Source organism: Triticum aestivum, chromosome 7A (genome assembly GCF_018294505.1).
Source record: "Triticum aestivum cultivar Chinese Spring chromosome 7A, IWGSC CS RefSeq v2.1, whole genome shotgun sequence".
Lineage (NCBI taxonomy): Eukaryota > Viridiplantae > Streptophyta > Magnoliopsida > Poales > Poaceae > Triticum > Triticum aestivum.
The window spans coordinates 600,463,801-600,485,917 of NC_057812.1; the positions used below are offsets into that span (position 1 = coordinate 600,463,801).

General features: G+C 45.3%; 1 protein-coding gene across 1 annotated transcript; it reads left to right on the plus strand.

Annotated features, from left to right (window-relative positions):
• The first annotated feature begins 12,686 nt into the window (after window positions 1-12,686).
• LOC123148541 (ATP-citrate synthase beta chain protein 1) lies at window positions 12,687-18,390 on the plus strand. Its single transcript, XM_044567975.1, has 17 exons — window positions 12,687-12,894; window positions 13,984-14,095; window positions 14,186-14,288; window positions 14,430-14,495; window positions 14,582-14,705; window positions 14,954-15,088; window positions 15,424-15,484; window positions 15,573-15,649; window positions 16,032-16,187; window positions 16,286-16,414; window positions 16,497-16,629; window positions 16,731-16,858; window positions 16,999-17,104; window positions 17,188-17,264; window positions 17,363-17,433; window positions 17,567-17,851; window positions 17,945-18,390. The coding sequence occupies exons 2-17, from the start codon at window positions 13,996-13,998 to the stop codon at window positions 18,018-18,020; spliced, it is 1,827 nt and encodes a 608-aa protein (XP_044423910.1). The 5' UTR covers window positions 12,687-12,894; window positions 13,984-13,995; the 3' UTR covers window positions 18,021-18,390.
• Window positions 18,391-22,117: the final 3,727 nt, after the last annotated feature.

Genomic DNA, 22,117 nt, shown 5'->3' on the forward strand with positions numbered 1-22,117 from the left:
CTAGGGTTATAGAGATATTAGTATGCGGTAACCCGAAAGTTGTTCGGAGTCCCGGATGAGATCCCGGACGTCACGAGGAGTTCCGAAATGGTCCGGAGGTAAAGAATTATATATAGGAAGTGCTATTTCGGCCATCGGGACAAGTTTCGGGGTCACCGGTATTGTACCGGGACCACCGGAAGGGTCCCAGGGGTCCACCGGGTGGGGCCACCTGCCCCGAGGGGCCACATGGGCTGTAGGGGGTGCGCCTTGGCCTATATGGGCCAAGGGCACCAGCCCCAAGAGGCCCATGTGCCAAGAGAAGAGGGAAAGGAAGAGTCCTAAAGGGGGAAGGCACCTCCTAGGTGCCTTGGGGAGGATGGACTCCTCCCTTGGCCGCACCCTTCCTTGGAGGAAGGGGCAAGGCTGCGCCCTCCCCCTCTCCCTTGGCCCTATATATACAGGGGGAAGGGAGGGCAACCATACCTAAGCCCTGGCGCCTCCCTCTCCCTCCCATGACACACCTTCCTCCTCCCGCAGCGCTTGGCGAAGCCCTGTTGGAATCCCGCTACTTCCACCACCACGCCGTCGTGCTGTCGGATCTCCATCAACCTCTCCTTCCCCCTTGCTGGATCAAGAAGGAGGAGATGTCGCTGCTCCGTATGTGTGTTGAACGCGGAGGTGCCGTCCATTCGGCACTTGGTCATTGATGATTTGGATCACGACGAGTACGACTCCATCAACCCCGTTCACTTGAACGCTTCCGCTTAGCGATCTACAAGGGTATGTAGATGCACTCTCCTTCCCCTCGTTGCTGGTCTCTCCATAGATAGATCTTGGTGACACGTAGGAAAATTTTAAATTTCTGCTACGTTCCCCAACAGGTGCCCGTTCGTGCAGCCGCTTCGGTGGAACCGGAGCCCCCATCGGCGCCGGCCAGAACTGCATCGCCGCTCAAAGGCGCGGAGCATGGCTAGTGGAGCCCCCATCGGCGCCGGCCAGACCTGCGTCGCCGCTCAGAGGCGCGGAGCCTGGCAGGCGGCTACGGGACCACATCCCATCTTGCCTAGGCTCGGCTGGCCGTGGCCCAGCCGTGCAGCAGCTTGTCCAGAACCGGCGCCTCAATCGGCGTCCGCCGGACCCGCGGGACGGCCACACAACAGGGCAGCGCGTCAGGCTTGTGTAGGAGCTTTGAGGAGGGGTCAAGGGAGCGAGAGGTAGGACGCCGTTGACCGCAGCGTCGGCGCCATGGATTTGATGCGCCCTTGGAGAGGAAGAAGGTGGGACAAAGATGCTTGGAGGGGGGAGAGGGACTGCAGTATTCGGCTCCAGCTCGGGTCGGCACTTCCGTCCTCAACAAAGGCGCCGGCCTGCAGCTCGTGGATTCAGCATCACCTGCACAGGACACAGGTAAATCTCCTTCTTCTTGTGTTGCTCCTGTCTGATGCAGATTGAGTTGTGAGAAAGCTGAGAGCAGGCATTGTGTTTAATAAAAATTATTTCCATGCTATTGTCAATCTTGTGCTCGCAACGCTCGAAGGCTTGGACCAATTGATCTGTTGTCTGCTCGCTCTGAGCTTCTAGGTTTGACATTTGGACAGATGGTTATGTCTGCACTTTTGTCAATAGAATTAAAATTGATTGTTGGGATCCTTATCATCACACTTAAATTGAAGAATAACTGAGAGGTCGGATGAGCATGATGCCTGCTGACATTGTGCATAGATAATTCTGTGAACGAGTATATTTGATTGGCAAGATGGAGTAGCATTCAGTTAACGGTACATACAAGTTCCAGTAAAAATCAGTTGCAACTTGGAAGTCTAACACATATCAGATAAAACTCTCGAGAACAAATAGATTAGGTTGGCTTTGGTTGATTGAGAACGAATTGATTCTGTTCCAATGCTCCCTTGCAGTGAGGGATTCAGCACGGAATATTGCCGGTGTAAATATGTATACATGTGATTTGTTGGATGACCCTGTGAATAAAATTAGAGAAGTTTAGTTTCGTTGAAGTTCTGAAATTATACTTGAAATGAAAGTGTGGACTGCTTATACCACTGGAATATTGTGTGCTTCTTGGATCTGCGGTGACATTGGGATGGTATGACCACTTGATTGCAACATTGAAGCATTTAGGATAGATGTTGGATTTGGTAGATGGAGGAAGTCTTGATTTTCTCCTATCATCGAACCAGATTTAGAGGCCCCAATGGTCCCTTGCAGCGAGGTGTACATGTTATTTGTCGGATGACCCTGCGGAGAAAGCAAAGTTCAGTTGCACTGAAGTTTAAAAAATAGGAAATTTGAAAGTATGTACTGCTTCTACCATTGCTGCATTATATGGTTGGAATCCAGCCAACAGTTGATGGGTATGTGGTGGCATAGGGATGGTATTACCAATTGATGGCTGCATTGAAGCACTTAGCATAGTATTGTAGTGTAACTGATACGCAGCCATTTGATTTGTGAAAAATTCCATAGGACCCTATAGAAAATGATAGAGAAAGGTCAGTACAGTTGAGGTTTTATAAGAGGTTTTATAAGAAACAAGCGACATAGTATTATTATCAGTGACGGTTCATGAGGCTGTAGTTGTATAATATCATTTGTGTTCTTTTTCTTCTTTGAAGCTGCTTTCTTCAAAGGACCCTGTTGAAAATGATAGAGAAACGTCAGCATGTTGAAAGTTTTATATGAATCGAATAACAAAATATTATACCGTTGAGGGGCCACGAGGCTCTAGTTGCATAATATTAGTTGTGTTCTTTTTCTTCTTTGAAGTTGCTTTCTCAAATCCACCAACGGGTCTTTTTGATCCTTTCACAGTCTTCTCCTTGACCTTCATACCTTTTGGTTTTGCAAGCCCCTCTCCGTGTTTTGAAATTCTACTAGAGGCGATGTTTACTCCTGCCACTGTAATGCTAAATATCAGTCTTTGTTCAACAATAGTCTAGGCAATTATTGTTAGTATAGTTTGTACCTTCTTTAGTACAGGAAGTACCCAAATCAGTATCAGCACTAACCAAATCTTTATCAGCACTAACCAAATCTGGATTAGCGCGAACCAAATCTGGATCAGGGCTAACTAAATCTGGATCAGCTCTAATCTTCAAGCATTTCTCCACATCCTGTGCTAATTGCTCTGCACACTTCGCAGCCTTATAGTATGATTCTTCTGACTCAGCGGCACGAGCAGCTATTTTCACAAATATTCTGCACATTTCCTTGTAGCGGTTAGACATTCTTACTTTTAGGTTATCATGCGGGTTGCATTTGCTTGTTATATCTAGAACTTTGGCATCAATTGTCCATCTTTTCAAGATATATTCACCAGGGATATGCTTGATATTGTTAATATCAAGTACCTTTAAGCAATGAGAGCAAAGAATTCCAGCAAACTCAAACCTTTTGCAACTGCAGCTAACCTTTTCATCTTCTGGAATGAATCTAACAACATGTTCACGTTGTGTGCCATGAAATTTTACTACATAAATCTCCAGCTCCGTGTCACTTTCATCACAAAGCAATGTGTCGTAGTTCAGAGTCCGAAGCACTTGATCTTGAAACATCTTGAATATTGTTGGAGTATATGTACCTGCAGCTTGTTTTAACATATAGCTAGATTCAACCTTCAACTTGGGAGTAGTCTGTGTTGCTTTAAAGTCATACTTCACCTCTTCACATCTTTTATCCGAAACTAGCCGTTCAAAATGCTCAAAGAAAGTAAGCATGTCATATTTAATACTAATGTATCTCTTCAGCTCATTGTTCATGCTTTCACTTCTTTGGGTGGTACTCATGTGGGCAGAGAACGTATTTTTGCCGTACACTAGTGCCCAATGTTCCTTTTTCTCAAATAGCCTTTGCATCCATTCATTGTCACGCAATCCATACTTGTCAATCATTTTATCCCATGCACCTACAAATTCATCCTCCTCTTCTATATCATAAATACAGTGCTGAAAATCAACATTGAACTTCTTATATTCATCAACAACTCCGGCGAGGTGCTTGCAAGCATTTTGATTCATATGCCACACACAAAGTCTATGGTGAGAGTGAGGGAAGACTTCACGAATTGCCTTCGCCATTGCCGCATCTTCATCGGTGAGAATTGTACGTGGATGTTTTTCTGACATAACTTCTAGGAAATTTCTGAAAAGCCAACCAAAACTAGCGGCAATTTCATCATAGAGAAGTGCAGCACCAAAGACAACAGTTTTCTGATGATTATTCACCCCGACAATCAAACCAAATGGACATCCATCATCTAGTTTTCTGTATGTGGTGTCAAAGCATATAACATCGCCGAATATTGCATAGTCCGAAACCATTTTGGAATCGACCCAAAAAATATTAGTTATCAACTCATCCTCATCTACTTGAATTGAATAATAAAAGTTGACATCTTCCGAGACCTTTTTCTCCAAGTATTCTAATACTCCACCTGTGTCACCTACCTTTGCTTTTATTGTTCTCTTTGAGTATAAACAATTTGTCATATCTTGAGGTGTAAAGCCAAGGTTTTCACTTCCACATGCTTCTTTGGCCATCAAATCAATTGTTGCTTTATTTGAAATGCCAACTGACTTTGCGACCTCTGCATTTGCTATCTGTGCTTCTGTCAGTTTTCTCTGGGATCTCAAGTATTGGGCCATTATTCCATGAGCAAGAGTGTGGTTATGTGATGCCTCGAATTCATACACATAATAAAATCCATTTCTAAGGCTAATCTTCATACGGGCATCACAACCACATGTTGTTTCAGGCCTACTATAACTGAATGTCTCCTCTCTTTTATCTTCCCGACGATGGCCTATAAGTTGTAGTAATTGTCTTAGAGCATAAAGAAGTGATCAACATCAAAACAAATTAAAAATAATCCATACCTTGACGAGAGCATGTAAATGTCCGTTGCTGAAATGTAGAAGAGTTTGTCACTTTATGGCCACTACTTCTTCTGATGCTAAAACCGATAGTTTTAGCATAGTTGTTATAAAATAAATAGGCTTCCTCTTCAGATAAAAATTTCATGCCAAGCTTTGGTACCCTTTCATCGCTGTCATCTACTTCGGTTTCTTGCTGATCCTATATCAAAAAGGATATGATTTAGTTATTACTTTCCAGGAACTATATGCATTGTAAAAGGAATAGAAAACACTGTACTGGATGCTTTCCAGGAACTGAAATAAGAGATCCTACAAGAAAGTCCGCACAAGCAGTTAAATTTGAAATGGGGGTACTGTACATGGTTCTGATTTGTTTTTCTAAATGGAAAAGAACTAACTTTCCATCGTTGTTTGGCATGTGCAGATTGTGATCATGGTTTCTGTAGAAGTTCTACAAGGGTGCAGCATGCTGCTTTTTTCTGTCCAACATCTGGGATCGTGTCACAGTTAATGGAAAGATTCACCAACAAGAACTGCGTCAAGTTTCTTACTTTTGGGGTGTGAGATTGATCGTCACCCTCCTGGTTCCCCGGACCACTCGTCGGAGAAGCCATGAGGGACGTCAGACTTGGAGATGCCATCAGGGACGCGCGTTACTTTGCTGCTCAAATCAACAGAAGCCGCTATTGATTGTTGTACGCCCTCAAGACTGTAGGTCGCTCCTGCCTCCTGTGAGGAATAGATTTGCATTTTGGCGCGCTTTTGTATATGACATGGATCTGTTTGTGGGATGGCGGGAGATTGGATTATTCCCTCCAATTTTGCGTTCTGTTTTAATGATGAGAATATTACGAAAGAGAATCTGTATTAGGATGTGTATTTTGTTTTTTGTTTTGGCAGAAATTCTGGAGCGGGGCGTGCGTGGAGCCACAGCCGTGCGATGGCTGGGTCGCACGGATGGTCGCACGCAGCGGCCGCAGGCAAGCCGCGTCCGTATAAGTCAACCAACTAAACCGGGTCAGCACACCATGTCGGCGAAACCATCCTCTATACCAGCTTGAAAGTATCTCAGGGGGGTGTTTTATCTGATATTGCAAAGTATAGGGGATCAAGTGATTGGTTTTTGAGTTGAGGGGGTGATGTAGCCCAAACGTGAATGTTCAGGGGGTTATATACACTTATTTCGTTGCTTACCTGCTGCTGCCTCTAGCGCCACCGCTGCTCGCATGCTCTGCCTTGCCGCTACGTTGCTGCTCAGCCTTGCGGCTGGCCATGGCCGACTGTCTGCGTGCCGTGTGTGTGTGCTGTGTGCGTGCAACGTGTGTATGTTGTGTGTGTGGCCGGCCCAAATACTAGTTTAGGGACTAATTTAGTGGAAAATACAAAGGAGAACCTGAATTCCAACGCACCCTATATATAAAAAAATAGTAATTTGAAAAAAGTTGAGAAAAATCTAAATCTTTCTCGGTATCAAACATGATAAAGTATTGTAGTCATATAAAAAGATTCCTCAAAAAATGACTTTCGTTGCATCTGGGTCGAAGATTTGGCAAAAAAACGCTATATACAAGTACTATGCATGCTATATTGTCGTCATAAATTTGTTTTTTTGCCCTGAAGTTAATATGAATCATTTCTTGTCCAAACTTTTAATACGAATACAATACCTGATCATCTTTGATTCCAAACAAGATTTGGAATTTTTTGAACTTTTTTTAAATTACTAAAAAAAATTACGCATATAGGGTGCGCGAGTACCCGAGAGCACCAAGTTTCCATTCCTAATTTAGTTTGTTAGTCTAATTAGTAGTACTAGTTAATTAGTCCAATAGTAGATGACATGTGGACCCACCGTTAGTTTAAAGAAAAACAAGTTTTAAGAAAAGTCTAAGCCAATGACACATGTTCCCTGCACTGTTCATTCGTTGACTAGTCAACATTTGACTGGGTCAACCCAACCCCACTAGCCTCACTGTTATACACTACGGCTAGAATAGCACTAGGTAACAAAAGTACATTATGTTTTTATAATTTGAATCTATATCTGTATCTATACCTACTTACTAATAAAGCAAGGTGTGTTTCTCTTAATTTTTCATGTGTTCACCGTACGAGGTTTTTCTTCTACCAAGGTGGTACTAATTTTTTCTAACGTACTGAAAGATTTGTACGTAAAGTTGCCTCGCTACGCTCACTCATCCCGTCTGGGTCACATCCAGCAGTCTGCTCGCACTCCAAAATAGGCCCATAGAAGGCTGTCATGTGCAAAAAAAACTACATGTGGGCGGATTTGAACTCACGACCTCCGGTCACATTAGTATTGTCATAGCCAACCCATCTACTCCCTTCGTTTTTAAATATAAGTCATTTTAGACATTTCAAATGGACTGTAACATACGGATATATGTAGACTCACTTGTTTTTAGACATTTTAGAGTGTAGATTCACTTATTTTGCTCCGTATGTAATCACTTACTGTTATTTATGACAAAGATATGTATTTTGTTTAAGTTTGTTGCTGTTATAATAATAAACATGATGCTTCTATGTCCGTATTTTGTTTTTATCGACACCTCTCTCTCTCTCTAAGCATGTGGACATGTTTTTCGATTTCGGTTTTTGTTTGCGGACAAGCGAGGTCTAAGCTTGGGGGAGTTGATACGTTCATTTTGCATCATGTTTTCCTATTGTTATTTATGATATTTTTATCCATAATAATGTTTTTGGAGTAATTATAATTCTTTTTCTCTCATAATATGCAAGGTATACAGAAAGAGGGAGAATTCCAGCAGCTGAAAATCTGGACCTGAAAAAGCTACGTCAGACTACCTATTCTGCACAACTCCAAACAAGCTGAAACTTCACGAAGAATTTTTATAGAATATATGAAAAATATTGGAGCAAATAAGTACCAGAGGAGGCCTACCAGGTGGGCACAACCCACCTGGGCGCGCCAGGGAGCCCAGGCGCGTCCTGGTGGGTTGTGCTCACCCAGACCCACCTTCGGTGCCCATCTTCTGGTATATAAGTTATTTTGACCTAGAAAAAATAAGGAGATGACTTTTGGGACGGAGCGTCATCGTTTCGAGGCGAAACTTGGGCAGGAGCACGTTTGCCCTCCAACGGAGCGATTTCGCCGAGGAAACTTCCCTTCCAGAGGAGGAAATCATCATCATCATCGTCATCAACAACTCTCCCATCTTGGGGAGAGCAATATCCATCAACATCTTCAACAACACCATCTCATCTCAAACCCTAGTTCATCTCTTGTGTTTAATCTTGTTACTGGAACTATAGATTGGTGCTTGTGGGTGACTAGTAGTGTTGATTACATCTTGTAGTTGATTACTATATGGTTTATTTGGTGGAAGATTATATGTTTAGATCCAATATGCTATTTAATACCCCTCTGATCTTGAGTATGATTATCATTTGTGAGTAGTTACTTTTGTTCTTGAGGTCACGGGAGAAATCATGTTGCAAGTAATCATGTGAACTTGATATGTGTTTGATATTTTGATAGTATGTCTGTTGTGATTCCCTTAGTAGTGTCATGTGAACATCGACTACATGACACTTCATCATATTTGGGCCTAAGGGAATGCATTATGGAGTAGCAATTAGATGATGGGTTGCGAGAGTGACAGAAGTTTAAACCCCAGTTTATGCGCTATTCCATAAGAGACCGATTGGATTCAAAAGTTTAATGTTATGGTTAGAATTTTTTTAATACTTTTCTCGTACTTACGGATGCTTGCGGGAGGGTTAATCATAAGTAGGAGGTTTGTTCAAGTAAGAACAGCACCTAAGCACCGCCCCACCCACATATCAAATTATGAAAGTAGCGAACACGAATCAAACCAACATGATGAAAGTGACTAGATGAAAATCCCGTGTACCCTCAAGAATGCTTTGCTTATCATAAGAAACCGTTTGGGCATGTCCTTTGCCTCAAAAGGATTGGGCTATCTTCCTGCACTTTTGCTACTATTATCGTTACTTGCTCGTTACAAATTATCTTGCTATCAAACTACTCTGTTACTTACAATTTCAGCACTTGCACACATTACCTTGCTGAAAACCACTTGTCATTTCCTTTTGCTCCTCGTTGGGTTCGACACTCTTACTTATCGAAAAGAGCTACAATTGATTCCCTATACTTGTGGGTCATCAGAGCCCACCTATATTTTGTAGACTTTGGGATTGCATTCATTCTCTCTCTCCATATCTTGTGCAAATCATGTGTTGTCATCAATCCACCAAAAAGGGGGAGATTGTTAGGGCATATTTCTCCCTTGGTGGTTTTGGTGATAGATGACAATACATTTGCGGACTAATCGTGTGCATTGAGCTTTTTAAATAATCTATCATCTGGCACAAGACGATTCATACCCCTCGGAGCTATTAAGAAGATGGTGTTTTTCTTGCATTTCATTTTCGGTGGACTTGAGTCGTAGGAGCACCATACTATTAAGAGGGGGTCCATGTTAGAAAGGTTTGGGTGGAATCAACACATACAGTCTTTCTACACCCTCCTTCTTTCCCGGTAACAGAGCGCATAGGCTATCCAGCTCTACTTAAGCGGAAGTACCGCTCCAGCGGCAGTACCGCTCCAGCGGTACTACAGCTGGTCAGTACTGTACTCACTTTTGCTTAGCCTTAGCATTCTGTAAATGGGCGGAAGTAGAGCGATAGTACAACGCGGTAGTACCACTCCGGCGGTACTGCGACTCTGTATGCCACCCTACCTCTGCGGGTTTATCTGAACCTAGGCCCGCTAAGCAGAAGTACCGCTCAGCAGCGCGCTAGTACCGCTTCGGCAGAACTACCGCCATTCTTCTGCCGCTCGGAGTACCGCTTAATTTTCACTTCTGGATAGTTCTGTCTCTCGAGCAAAAGTAGAGGGTAGTTCATCGGGGAAGTACCGCCCGTGGCGACACTACCGCTCTGCCCTCCTTTACTACCGCTGGTTTCGACTACTGCTCAGCACTAGCTGGTGGGAGCGGTAGTACCGCTCCGGCGGCACTACCGCCTCCTTGACCTGCTCAGTCATACGCAATGGCTAGAACTTCTGTGCCAGCGGAAGTATCGCTCACCAGAGCGGTACTACCGCTTGTGCATGTGCTTTGGGTGCATAACGGTTAGATTCCCCCCCCCCCACTATAAAAGGGGGGCATCTTCTTCTAGTTGACTCACCTCTTTTCCCCCAAGCTTCATTGTTGCTCACAAGCTCATTCTTGCTCGATCTCTCTCCCTAGCCAATAAACTTGTTGATTCTTTAGGGATTGCTTGAGAAGGCCTAGATCTACACTTCCACCAAGAGATATTTGATTCCCCCTACTAACCCCTTGTAGATCTTGTTACTCTTGGGTGTTTGAGCACCCCTAGACGGTTGAGGTCACCTCGGAGCCATAATCCATTGTGGTGAAGCTTCATGGTCTTGTTGGGAGCCTCCAATTCGGTTGTGCAGTGTGTCCCAACCTTGTTTGTAAAGGTCTAGTTGCCGCCTTCAAGTGCACCACTAGTGGAATCACGACACATTGTATTGTGCGAGGGCGTGAGGAGAATACAGTGGCCTTAGTGTCTTCTTGGGGAGCATTGTGCTTCCACGCCGCTCTAACGGAGACGTACTTCCCCCTAAAAGGAAGGAACTTCGGTAACACATCCTCGTCTTCACCGGTTCCACTTATGATTACTGCTTCCCTTTAATTTGTGCAAGCTTTACTTGTGTTGTATCTTTTGCTTGTTTATGTTATTATTGTTGCTAGCATCATATATGTTGCTCACCTAGTTGCACATCTAGACAACCGATTTGTTGCTAAGCCTAATTTGTTAAGAAAAGTTAAAAATTGGTAGTTGCCCATTCACCCCCCTCCTCTAGTCAACCATATCGATCCTTTCACCAGTGGCGCTTCTCCATTTGCTAACTTGGCAAAAAGAGGTGACCGATGGAGCACGTTGATGTCATTGCAAGATTCAGGCATCGCAAGATATGAATGCCAAATCCATGTTTCTCGATCGGTAACGGCCTCAAAAATGATAGTGGCATCCCTCCCACGACCCTCGGACTGTCCATGCCATGCTCTTGGGGCAATTTTTCCATTTCCAATGTATGCAATCGACAGACCCTAGCATATCTGAAAACCCACGATCTTTGTTCATCTCCAACAGCCTCTGAGTGTCCTGAGCATTGGGAGCTCTCAAGTACTCTGGACCAAACACTTCTACCACTGTCTTTGCAAACTGTTTGACATAGAAGATAGAAGTGCTCTCTGCCATCGCCAAGTTGTCATCAATGTAGTCTGTCGGAACACCATAGGCCATCATGCGCAATGCGGCAGTGACCTTCTGTTCGGTGCTATGTCCAACCAACCTTGCACAATTCCTCCTCTGCTCGAAGGATCGATCACGCTGCTTCACAGAATTGCAAATATGGATGAACAAGTCTTTAGACATTCTGAACCGGCGTCGGAAGTACCTCTCCGGAAAAACGGGTGTTGAACTGAAATAGTTGTGCATCAACGTCTTGTGCGCCTCCACCCGTTCTATCTGAATGAACGCACGGCCATACACGGAACCACCATGCTTCGGCTTCTTCCCCTCGTGCATCGCCACTAGCATAGCAATGTCCTCTTCTTCGTTCAAATCAAATTCCTCATCCGACGAGGAATCGTCCATGAAAGAGGAGTCACACGAGCTCGTCTGCAATGCGGAAAATCACCGTCAAACTAACTCTATAACCCCAACAAATAAATCATGAAGTTTCATCATTTTTTACCTTCAGGAATTTCGTCAAACACCTTGCTTGCGGGATGGACGAAATCGAACGACTGCGGGTTGGCGGAGAAGAAATCGGGAGCTCGGGGCGGCCGGCAGGCGGCTTTGAACGGACGGAAGAACGGACAACACCTCGCGACCGACGGGCGGGCGGAGTGGCGCACCTCCACTAACTCCGGCGGGGGGTCTAGGCTAGGAAGAAGCCTAGCCCATCGCCAGGGAAGGCGTTTTAGGCCGGCCACAGCCGCCGGAGAGGCTTCAATTTGGTGATGTCCGAAAGTGAATGGAGTCGGGTGGGTGGCAGCTGCTCACGCGGAAGGAAAAGAAACAACAGCTGGGCAGTTGGCGGACGGTCGCGTTGTTACATTTCTTATAGGTGGAGATGCAAATTTGCACCGCAAAGTGTTGTAGTTTACGTCTTCAGGAGGCAGAGAATGTAACTTTTTTTTCATCTACACTATCTGTTGTTGGAGAGATGTTTTTTGCCCCGAAAATGCAAAAGTTGGGTATTTTTACACATACGTCATCTTCTTTCTATTGGAGATGCTCTAATGTCACGTTTAATTATCCGTACCTGACGGCGTCGGGGGTAGATGGCGCGTGCGGTCCGCCGCCGCCTACTTCCCACCTTCCCGCGCGCATAAATCCCTGCGCCCGCCCTGTCTTGCCCCCTCAGCCCCGTCTTCCCCGAGCAGAGGCCCCAAAAAATCAGTTTCCGTCCCGGAGCAATTCCGGCCGCCGCCTCGCCTCGCCTCGAAAGGTTCGCCGCCGCCAACCGTGCTCTGCTCTGCTCACCCACTCCCTCTGGCAAGTCTTGTGCTGTTGCTGCCCTCTGCGGCGTTTGGTCGAACAGCTGGTGGGTCGGGTGTGGGTGTCCTCCGGGCGCCGCAGTGGACGCCGCGGCTGGCGGGATCCCGTGGTGTCTCGCGTTGGATTCGATGGCTGAGTACTCCCACTGATCCAAATACTCATATTTCATACTACTCCTGGACGAAATCTGACTGAAGTATAGATAGATTGCGACGGATTCCCGCAACCATCCATCATTCGAGGTAGTTGCCACAGACCCGGAGGCCCATGTGCGCGCCACCAAACAGCCAACTACCTGCACGCCTACTCCCCATCTGCTTCCCGCCACTATAAATCCTTCTGTTCTACCTCTCCTGCCCGGCCGAGCGAGACCCAAATCAATTCTACTCCCGGAGCAATCCCGCCCCCGCCCAGCTCCGCCTCGCCTCGGAAGGTTCGCCCGCCGCTGCCAACCGTGCTCGCTCACACATGAATGCACCCACCCCTACGCACTGCCTCCTCTAGCACTCTGCTCTCTGCGGCGTTTCGTCGAACAGTTGGTGGGTCGGGCCGTGCGGGTGCGCCGCGGATCTGCCGCGCGGCCGGCGGGATCCCGTGGTGTCTCGTGGGGATCTCGCGCCTCGTATCTCAAATTTTGGGTGGGAATGGGTTGCCTGCTTGCTTGCTGCGTTTGATCCGAATTCGACCGAGAAATGCCCCCCTGCGGCGCGAGCTTTGTTTCGTATTTGACGGGTTGCTGCCTTGTCCTGTGTGTTTTGTCGGTTTGGGACTCTCGCGCAGATCCATTTGCTTAGCCCAGGTCCAGGCGTTAAGGTTCTTTTTTAGTTGCCGCTATAAAAATTGATCTTCAGGGATCTTGGTGCAAACGGAGGCTTAGTATACTACTATAGTTTTTACTGTGGATTCGAATCTTCTCTTGGAGGGGCGAACATAATTTAACACGCAGCTAGTTGGGCGATTGTGGAATGAAATGTGCTGGTGCGTCATCTTTGCTTGAGATCCGGGCTTCTTCTCAGGTCTTTCTCAACAACTTTATATCCTATTGGTTTTGAGGATCAGACAACTTGATCCTGATTTAGTCGCCAGAAGTAGTGAACTGAATATGCTGGTGCATCGTGTTTGAGATCTGGTGCAGTGTGCAGATGCCAGCCTCCTTCTATGGTATACTTATAGGGATCAAGCAATTTAATCCTATAGATTCTTGGAGTGTCCTGTTTTGGCAGTATTCACAACAGTGATTTGGCACTAGGTTTTACGAATCAAATGTCACATGGACCCAGTGCCTGGTCACTTTTGGGTGAATTTGACATGAATATGAACTTTACACCAGGTGTTTATTTTTGTAGTTTTTGTCCAGTTATCATGTTGGATGCTGGGCTTATGCTTGACATATCATATCAACATTTCTTCCATTCTATTCTGGTACTTTGCCGACTAGTAGGGTAGGGGGCTTACGATTTATGCTTTTCTGAATAGTAGCTATTACTGTGGTTATCGTAGCCTAATACCTGTTAATTTTCAGGGGAAGTAAATCATGGCGACAGGTCAAATCTTCTCGAAAACCACCCAAGCGCTATTCTATAATTATAAGCAACTTCCTATCCAGCGGATGCTTGATTTTGACTTCCTCTGTGGTATATATTCTTCCTATCGTCATTGGTTTAAAAGGATTGTTTAGTGTTTCTGTTTTGCTTCTTTCTTACTGAACTTGCACTGCCTGATAGGGAGAGAAACACCTTCTGTTGCTGGAATCATCAACCCTGGTTCTGATGGGTTCCAGAAACTTTTTTTTGGACAAGAAGAAATTGCTATTCCAGTTCATCCTACGTGAGCTCTCTGCTTCCTCATTTATCTTGTTTGATTGAACAAGAGTGTGGTTCTTATTTCAGATGGAGGGATATTACATTAGCAGTTTGCTAGCTCAATATTCGTGCATGAACAATTTATCTATTCATGTATCTTTTGTAGAATTGAAGCTGCTTGCAATGCACACCCAACTGCGGATGTGTTTATCAACTTTGCATCCTTCCGGAGGTTAGTTACAGCATTGATAGTCTGTCTGAGAAAATACTGCATGATCTGGAGCAACTACAATTTCACTGTATTTTCTAAATCTGCAGTGCGGCTGCCTCTTCAATGTCAGCTTTGAAGCAGCCAACTCTCCGAGTTGTAGCCATTATAGCAGAGGGAGTTCCTGAGTCAGACGCAAAGCAGCTAATTAGTTATGCACGTGCTAACAACAAGGTAAGGATTATATTTTACATGGAATTACTGCTTTTAAGTTTGGGTGTGATCACCGGTTTTCATCATAAAGTGCTTAGAGTAAGACAATTTCATATTAATTAGTGAAGGAGTATATCCTTATAGACACATTTGTAAACTAAATGATGGCTTGTGAGCTTGAGAGCATTTGCTTTTTCTGGTAATGCAGGCTGACAGTGGCCTGCATGTTTATTGTTTATTTTTGCTAAGTGATTTAGTGTTATTTGTAGGTCATCATTGGACCTGCAACAGTTGGAGGAGTTCAGGCTGGTGCTTTCAAGATTGGTGATACTGCTGGAACCATTGATAACATAATTCAATGCAAGCTGTACAGGCCCGGATCAGTTGGTTTTGTGTCTAAATCGGTATGCTTCAGTTCGTTGTTAATAAACTTACTTCCTTCATCACATGTATTTCTGTATGATTCATGTCCATAAATAAAGTAACAGAATAAAAAGAACTGTCCATTGTGTCTGTAAAGACAACTTTTTGTTTACATATGGGGAGCCTTAGAACTTTAGAACAGCATTATGATGCTTCAGCTTTTATCTTTTTATTGGGAAAAATGTGGAGAGCTCCTGACGTTCCCTTTGTTTTCATTCCAGAACTCCACTTCTTTAATTTGACGACTGATAAGTATATATTCTCAGCTGTATATTTTGAATATTCATTACAAACTGAACTTCCATTACTTCAATAGGGTGGCATGTCAAATGAGCTGTACAACACCATTGCAAGAGTGACTGATGGTATTTATGAAGGTACCTTGTTTGTGAATAAATGTAAATGTCACATTCCCTGATTCACATGAATAATGCACCCATGCTAACTTTTTCTTAACACATTCAGGAATTGCAATTGGGGGAGATGTTTTCCCTGGCTCAACTCTTTCAGATCACATTCTGCGTTTTAATAACATACCTCAGGTTTGACACTTAACATCTCTATATAGAAATAAATAGTGTTAACCTTCTTCCTGTAGTGTATGAATATTCATCATCTTTGTCGCACAAGTGTCCTGCGAATGTTATATTTTTCTTCTCTGGCATGATTGGACACCCACAGGATGTCACTGTTACATGTTCCTTTATCACATCCTTTTTGTCTTCTAATTTTCAGAGGCTACTCCTTTACCATAACTTTGGTGTATCTCTATTGTCTTTGTATCCACTCCCATTTACATTTTTAGGACAAAATGGTTGTTTGGCGCACAAGTATGCTTTCACGATAATTCCATTCCTGCATTATTTGCAACCCAAGTCTGGATTCTGATCACTGGTGTATCAACATCTCATTTGTTGGCTTTAGGTTAAAATGATGGTTGTTCTTGGAGAGCTTGGAGGAAGTGATGAGTATTCGCTCGTCGAAGCCTTGAAACAAGGAAAGGTTCAGAAACCTGTTGTTGCTTGGGTTAGTGGGACATGCGCACGTCTATTCAAATCTGAGGTCCAGTTTGGCCATGCTGTAAGTTGTAAACAAATTGGTGCTCTTTTCTGGTGAGCTGAACAATACAGTCAGTATGCACAGATGTGGTTCATTTATTAATTTTGATATCATAACAGGGTGCAAAGAGCGGTGGTGAGTTGGAATCCGCACAAGCTAAGAATCAGGCACTAAGGGATGCTGGGGCAGTTGTCCCTACTTCATTTGAAGCTCTTGAAAGTGTGATTAAGGAGACATTTGAGAAGCTGGTACATCACGGCTGATGTCTTTTGCAAGTATTTTTTGGGGAATGTTCAGTGGGAACCAATGGGGTTATATATATTTTTGCAGGTTGAGGAAGGAAATATTCCTCCTGTCCCTGAGGTTACACCTCCCCTAATTCCTGAGGATCTTAACACTGCCATTAAAAGTGGGAAGGTCCGAGCTCCCACGCACATTATCTCCACTATCTCTGATGATAGAGGTCAGATTGGTGTCAACATGTTATCCTACATATGCTTGATAATTGTCCTTTGCCCCGCTTTCTCTCCCCGAATACAATAAATGTGCATATGTATGATGCAGGTGAGGAACCTTGCTACGCTGGTGTGCCCATGTCTACAATTATTGAAAGGGGTTATGGAGTTGGTGATGTTATTTCTCTTTTGTGGTTCAAGCGTAGCCTTCCTCGTTATTGTACTCAATTTATTGAGGTAATTTGTGGGTTAAATGTAACATGGATAGTCTATCTTCCCTACAAAAGCTCTAACATGCTGTGATAATTTTGTACCTTTCCCCCTTCTATATCTAGAGTTCACTTGGTCCTAATAAGGTTTCTTCATATGTCTGACAGATATGCGTCATGCTTTGTGCTGATCATGGTCCTTGTGTATCCGGTGCTCACAATTCTATAGTTACTGCTAGGGCTGGAAAGGACCTTGTTTCCAGCTTGGTATCTGGTGAGCTTGTCTAATTGATGCATGCGAACCTGTACCATTATGTACACAACAGTATACTGAGACTTATGGTTGGAATAACACAGGATTGTTGACAATTGGCCCCCGATTTGGTGGTGCAATTGATGACGCCGCTCGGTACTTCAAAGATGCATATGATAGGGTGGGCCATCTTATTTCATATCCCTTTATTTTTTTTATCCAGCTCCGGTTTTCATGTGTTTCTTAGTTGATCTTATAAACTACATCAACTGATTCTAGGGTCTTACGCCTTATGAATTTGTTGAGGGCATGAAAAAGAAGGGAATCCGTGTCCCTGGGATTGGTCACAGGTATAATGCCCCCATGACATCATAATAAACTTGCACCTGAAAATGGATTTGAGACAAGTTGATTGTTTTTAATGTACAACCTCTGAGTTATGTTGTTGTCTTTTCTGAAATTTCACTTGCATGTCTTTATTAGGATCAAAAGCAGAGACAACAGGGATAAGCGAGTGCAGCTTTTACAGAAATATGCTCATGCACACTTCCCTTCAGTCAAGTACATGGAGTACGCTGTTCAGGTTGAGACCTACACCCTGTCAAAGGCCAACAATTTGGTTATGAATGTTGATGGCGCGATCGGTTCTCTTTTCTTGGATCTTCTTTCTGGGAGTGGAATGTTCAGCAAGCAAGAGACTGACGAGATTATAGAGATTGGGTATCTTAATGGACTCTTTGTGCTTGCACGTTCAATTGGCCTAATTGGGTAAGTCTCGCTCTTTTATAATGATGAAATCTAACTATTGCTACCCTAGTTACATTTTTTTGAACATTTCCAATCTGCTTCTTGGATTCACAGGCACACCTTTGACCAGAAGAGGCTCAAGCAACCACTGTACCGTCACCCTTGGGAGGATGTCCTCTACACCAAATGAGGCACCGTATTGGTCTTCCACCTGTGTGTACACCATAAAAATAAAATCGAGCATAACTACACCAAATGAGTAGAATTCAAAATTCTTACTGTTGATGGAACTAGGCGAGGAGGGATACAAGACCGTTACAGATGAAAGTTTGTTTCATTTTTTCTTCATTCAAGCATGAAAGCATTAGGGCATCAGATATTTGAAAGGATACTTGATAGTTGTTTCATGTTATCATCAATTAAGTGGCTGTCAAATTTAGTTCAGACATTTGGGGAATATTGTAATGGTTGTGATTCTAGTTCCCCATCACAAAACTCTGAAATATCTACATTGTCAATTTTATGGTGATAAAATATGCATGTGTTGCTGCTTCGAGCTCTAGGCGACCGATCGATCCCAAACTTATTGGCATGCCCTCCCCGTCATGGCTACCATATATTAGCTTGAAAAACGATCTTATATTGTGAGACCGAGGGAGTACCATATAATGGTATCCATTTAAAATCTTTTCTGTGTTTGATATGTCTCTTGTGCTGATGCACAGCACCAGTCACTGCCGCTACCAAGCTGCACTAGAAGCATGTGCGTGCTTTACCGCGCCATTTTCTTCTTTGATCGTTGTGTTTGTTATATTATATATTGCTCAAATAAGTTATATCTCAATAACATGGTAATATACCGAAAAATGAATTGGTTTGCAGGAAGGCCTGGTTTAGTGATGCGATTTATTTGTTTTAACCTTACGACATGTCTATGTTGAGTTCTACAGTATATCACAGCTATAGCATGCCTTGGTTGCTCCTGGTGTGGTGATAGCGCTTCAATTTATTGTTGAGATCGTTGCCACTTGCTAGGGACATATATATGGCAGTACTAAATGCGCACCCAACAAGGACGAGGATTTGGAGCACTCGGGTGCTCCACACCACTGTACGAACAATTTATTCAAAAAATATGCCGAGAAATTTGAGAATATCAAACGTGGGTTCCCGATCTACTCTTATGTGAAATTTCGTGAAAAAATACCAGGAAATGTTTTCGTGGCAAAAAAGACAAAAAATTTCTATGTATAGAAAAAAACTGTTTGGGTAGATTTTTGTTCGGATAGTATTTTCTTCGCTATGGATATGTTTTTGGGAAATTTTTCACGAAATTTCACACAGGAGTAGATTGGGAACCCAGGTTTAATATCCCCAAATTTCAGATTTTTTTTAATTTTTTTGGTATTTTTTATAATTATTTTTCGTATAGGGGTGTGGAGCACCCAGGAGCTCATGTGTATTTTCCCACCCAACAACCCCTTCGCTCCTCAAGCCATATGTATTTTGTCACGCATTAAAACACACCTTTGGGGCCACGGTAGCGAGGGATTAGCACGGCATTGCCCGTTCTCGAGTTATTTACCCAAAATCACCACACTTGAGGCTAGGGTAACAACTTGGTACCACATTTGAATCAGGACATAAAAAACCACCGAAAATGCGCATAATCTGTAACGCGGAGCACTGATGCTGGAATTTGGCCGCAAAAACAGCGAAACTGATAAGTTGGGCCCGCATGCCGGGCTGAGGTGGCGTGCCTATGTGGACAATATGCTGAGTTGGACATAGGTCCCGCCTGTCGATGACTCAAGTATTTTTTTTCCTTTTTTTACTTCTTCCTCCTTTTTCCACGGGCATTTCAACAAACATCTTGTGGGCACCCCCGCAGGCCAGAGCGCCTCTGCCATGGCGTCGTCCACGAGCCTCCATCCTCTAGCCGGCCACAACGACGAGCCGACCGCCACAGCTTCTACCGATGTCACGCCTACACGCACCGCCGTCCGTGGCCAATCCTATACTACTCGTTGGCCTGGGCGCGCGGTAAGGCGGGGCACTGCTCGTTGGCCGGCGAGCCGGCCTAGGCACGCGGCGGCGGCGTTGCTCTTTGCCTGCTTCGATGGGAGTAGCCGGCCAGGACCAGGACGCGACCACCGCAGCCCGTGGATGGCCGCCTCAGTCACCAGCAGCTGCTCCTGCCAGACTTGCTGCACCGTCCGGCCATCGGAGCCGCTCTCAGGGTGCCATGACCCAGCGTGTCCGGACACTCCGTCGCGTTCTCATGGGACCTCTTGCGCGCACGCCTCGCGCCGCGCCGGCCGGAGCCACCGACAGGGTACTTCGTGCTCATGCTGGTCGACGGCGAGCTCGCTCTGGCCACGGGGGACCTCGTGCCATCGTCGCCATGGCCGGTGGAGTCCACGGGCCTCCTTCTGTCCCGGCGTGAGAACATCTACCCCGCCGGTGCTCCATGGAGAGGCGGACGAGCTAGTGCTGCTCACTCTCTCCAGCGAGAGGAAAATGAATGGTGCCCAAAAGATGTTCGACGGAATGCCTCAAAGAAAGAGATATGGGAAGAAGATGGCCGTCTAGTCATTGACAGATGGGGTCCACATTTCATTTGCCACATCAGTTGGTCAAAGCTTTTAGTCGTCGCCACGTCAGCCCGACATGCGGGCCCAACTTGTCAGTTTCGCTATTTTCGCAAGCTTATCAGACAATCAGTACTCCGCGTTATAGATTAGACGCATTTTCGGTGTTTTTTGTGCTCTAATTTAAATGTGGTACCAAGTTGTTACCCTAACCAAGTGTGGTAGTTTTGGGTAAATAACCCCCCCGTTCTCGGGCTCAAGATGGGCGCGAGAGCAACCAAGATAGCATAGCATGTTTTCTGTCATTCACCCGACCACTTGATCAAACTCTGTAACCGCTCCCCTCTGCTAAATCAATGCAACGCCAGCAAGTGTTGGATCTTTCAAAACACACACACACACACCCCTCAAGCTAAGTCAGTGGTAGGTTCTAATCACACATCGACAAGATATTCTTCCTTTAGGCTTAATAGCGTTGCCAGATTCTCTTAGACAGGCCAAAATGTGACCAAAATTTTGTACACTTGATTTCTAAGACATTTTTTAGCTGGACCATGTTTTATTTTTGCATAGTTTGTTTTCATGCTGCTGACCGCGTGGTTAAACATATACCCTAATTAAGACATGATCATACCTGTGACAAGCTCCTCTCTCCCTCTCTCTCTTGTACTGATCTCTGGGACCGGAGGCATTCTGACGACTGACATCGCTGCTGTAGGTAATTAAGGGCCTCCCCATCCTTTTTCTTCTTATTCGCCTCGAGGGATGGTTCGTTTAACACGTGAGTCGCGAGGGTATAGGAAGTCACTCTACCTCTCGCTAATCACATCCTGTCACTGATCCCACCCACGCACGTACGCACTGGTGCTGCCGCTTCAGGTTGCGCGAGGGCGATCGAGGTCCACTCGTGTCGCCACCATCGCAGCACAGTGAACGAACTTCAGCGGTTGAGCTGCACCACCAACACGTCAAAAAAGGAAAACACGCAGATGCGGATATTCGAATAGGATTGCAAGAATCGTACTACTAGTTGACGAAAAGGAAAACCATTATAATGAGGAAATATCCTACTGTAGATGCATGCGACGGGGCGAGCGGCCTGCCTGTGTCCTTGTCGCGCTGCACCATTCACTCCTCCTGCTTTGCTTTGCTTTCAGATGATCGGATCCAGCACCCAGATGACGCGAAAAGGGTACGGCGTCGTCTGGGCCTACTGAATGAATCCGAAATTTTCTTTCTCAGATCATCTCCAACAGACGCTCCAACAGACGCCCAATATTAACATCACGCCCAAAAAAATCGCAAGTTTAGCACACCCGAAATTAAAAATAACACTCCAGCGGACGCTGCATAATAACGCACGCTGTAAAAAGTGTTGAGCATGCCGGAAGAAACTGGACTGGAAGCTGAATATTTGGGGCGTGAGCTCCCGCGCGCCGAACTTCTCCCGCACGCTGAACTCCTCGCGTGCGCCTACCGGTAGCCTCCTCGCGTGCGTGCGCCAGCCCGCCACGGGCGGCGGGGCGCGGGTGCGTCCACGGCCACGTGAGCGGGGAGGAGCGCGGCCACGGCAGGGCGGCGCGGGCCCGGCCACGGCCGGCGCTCGGGCAGGGAAGGAGCACGGGCAGCGCCACGGCGGGGCGCGCAGGGGAGGAGCGCGGCCACAGCGGGGCGAGCGCGGACGCGGCCACGGCAG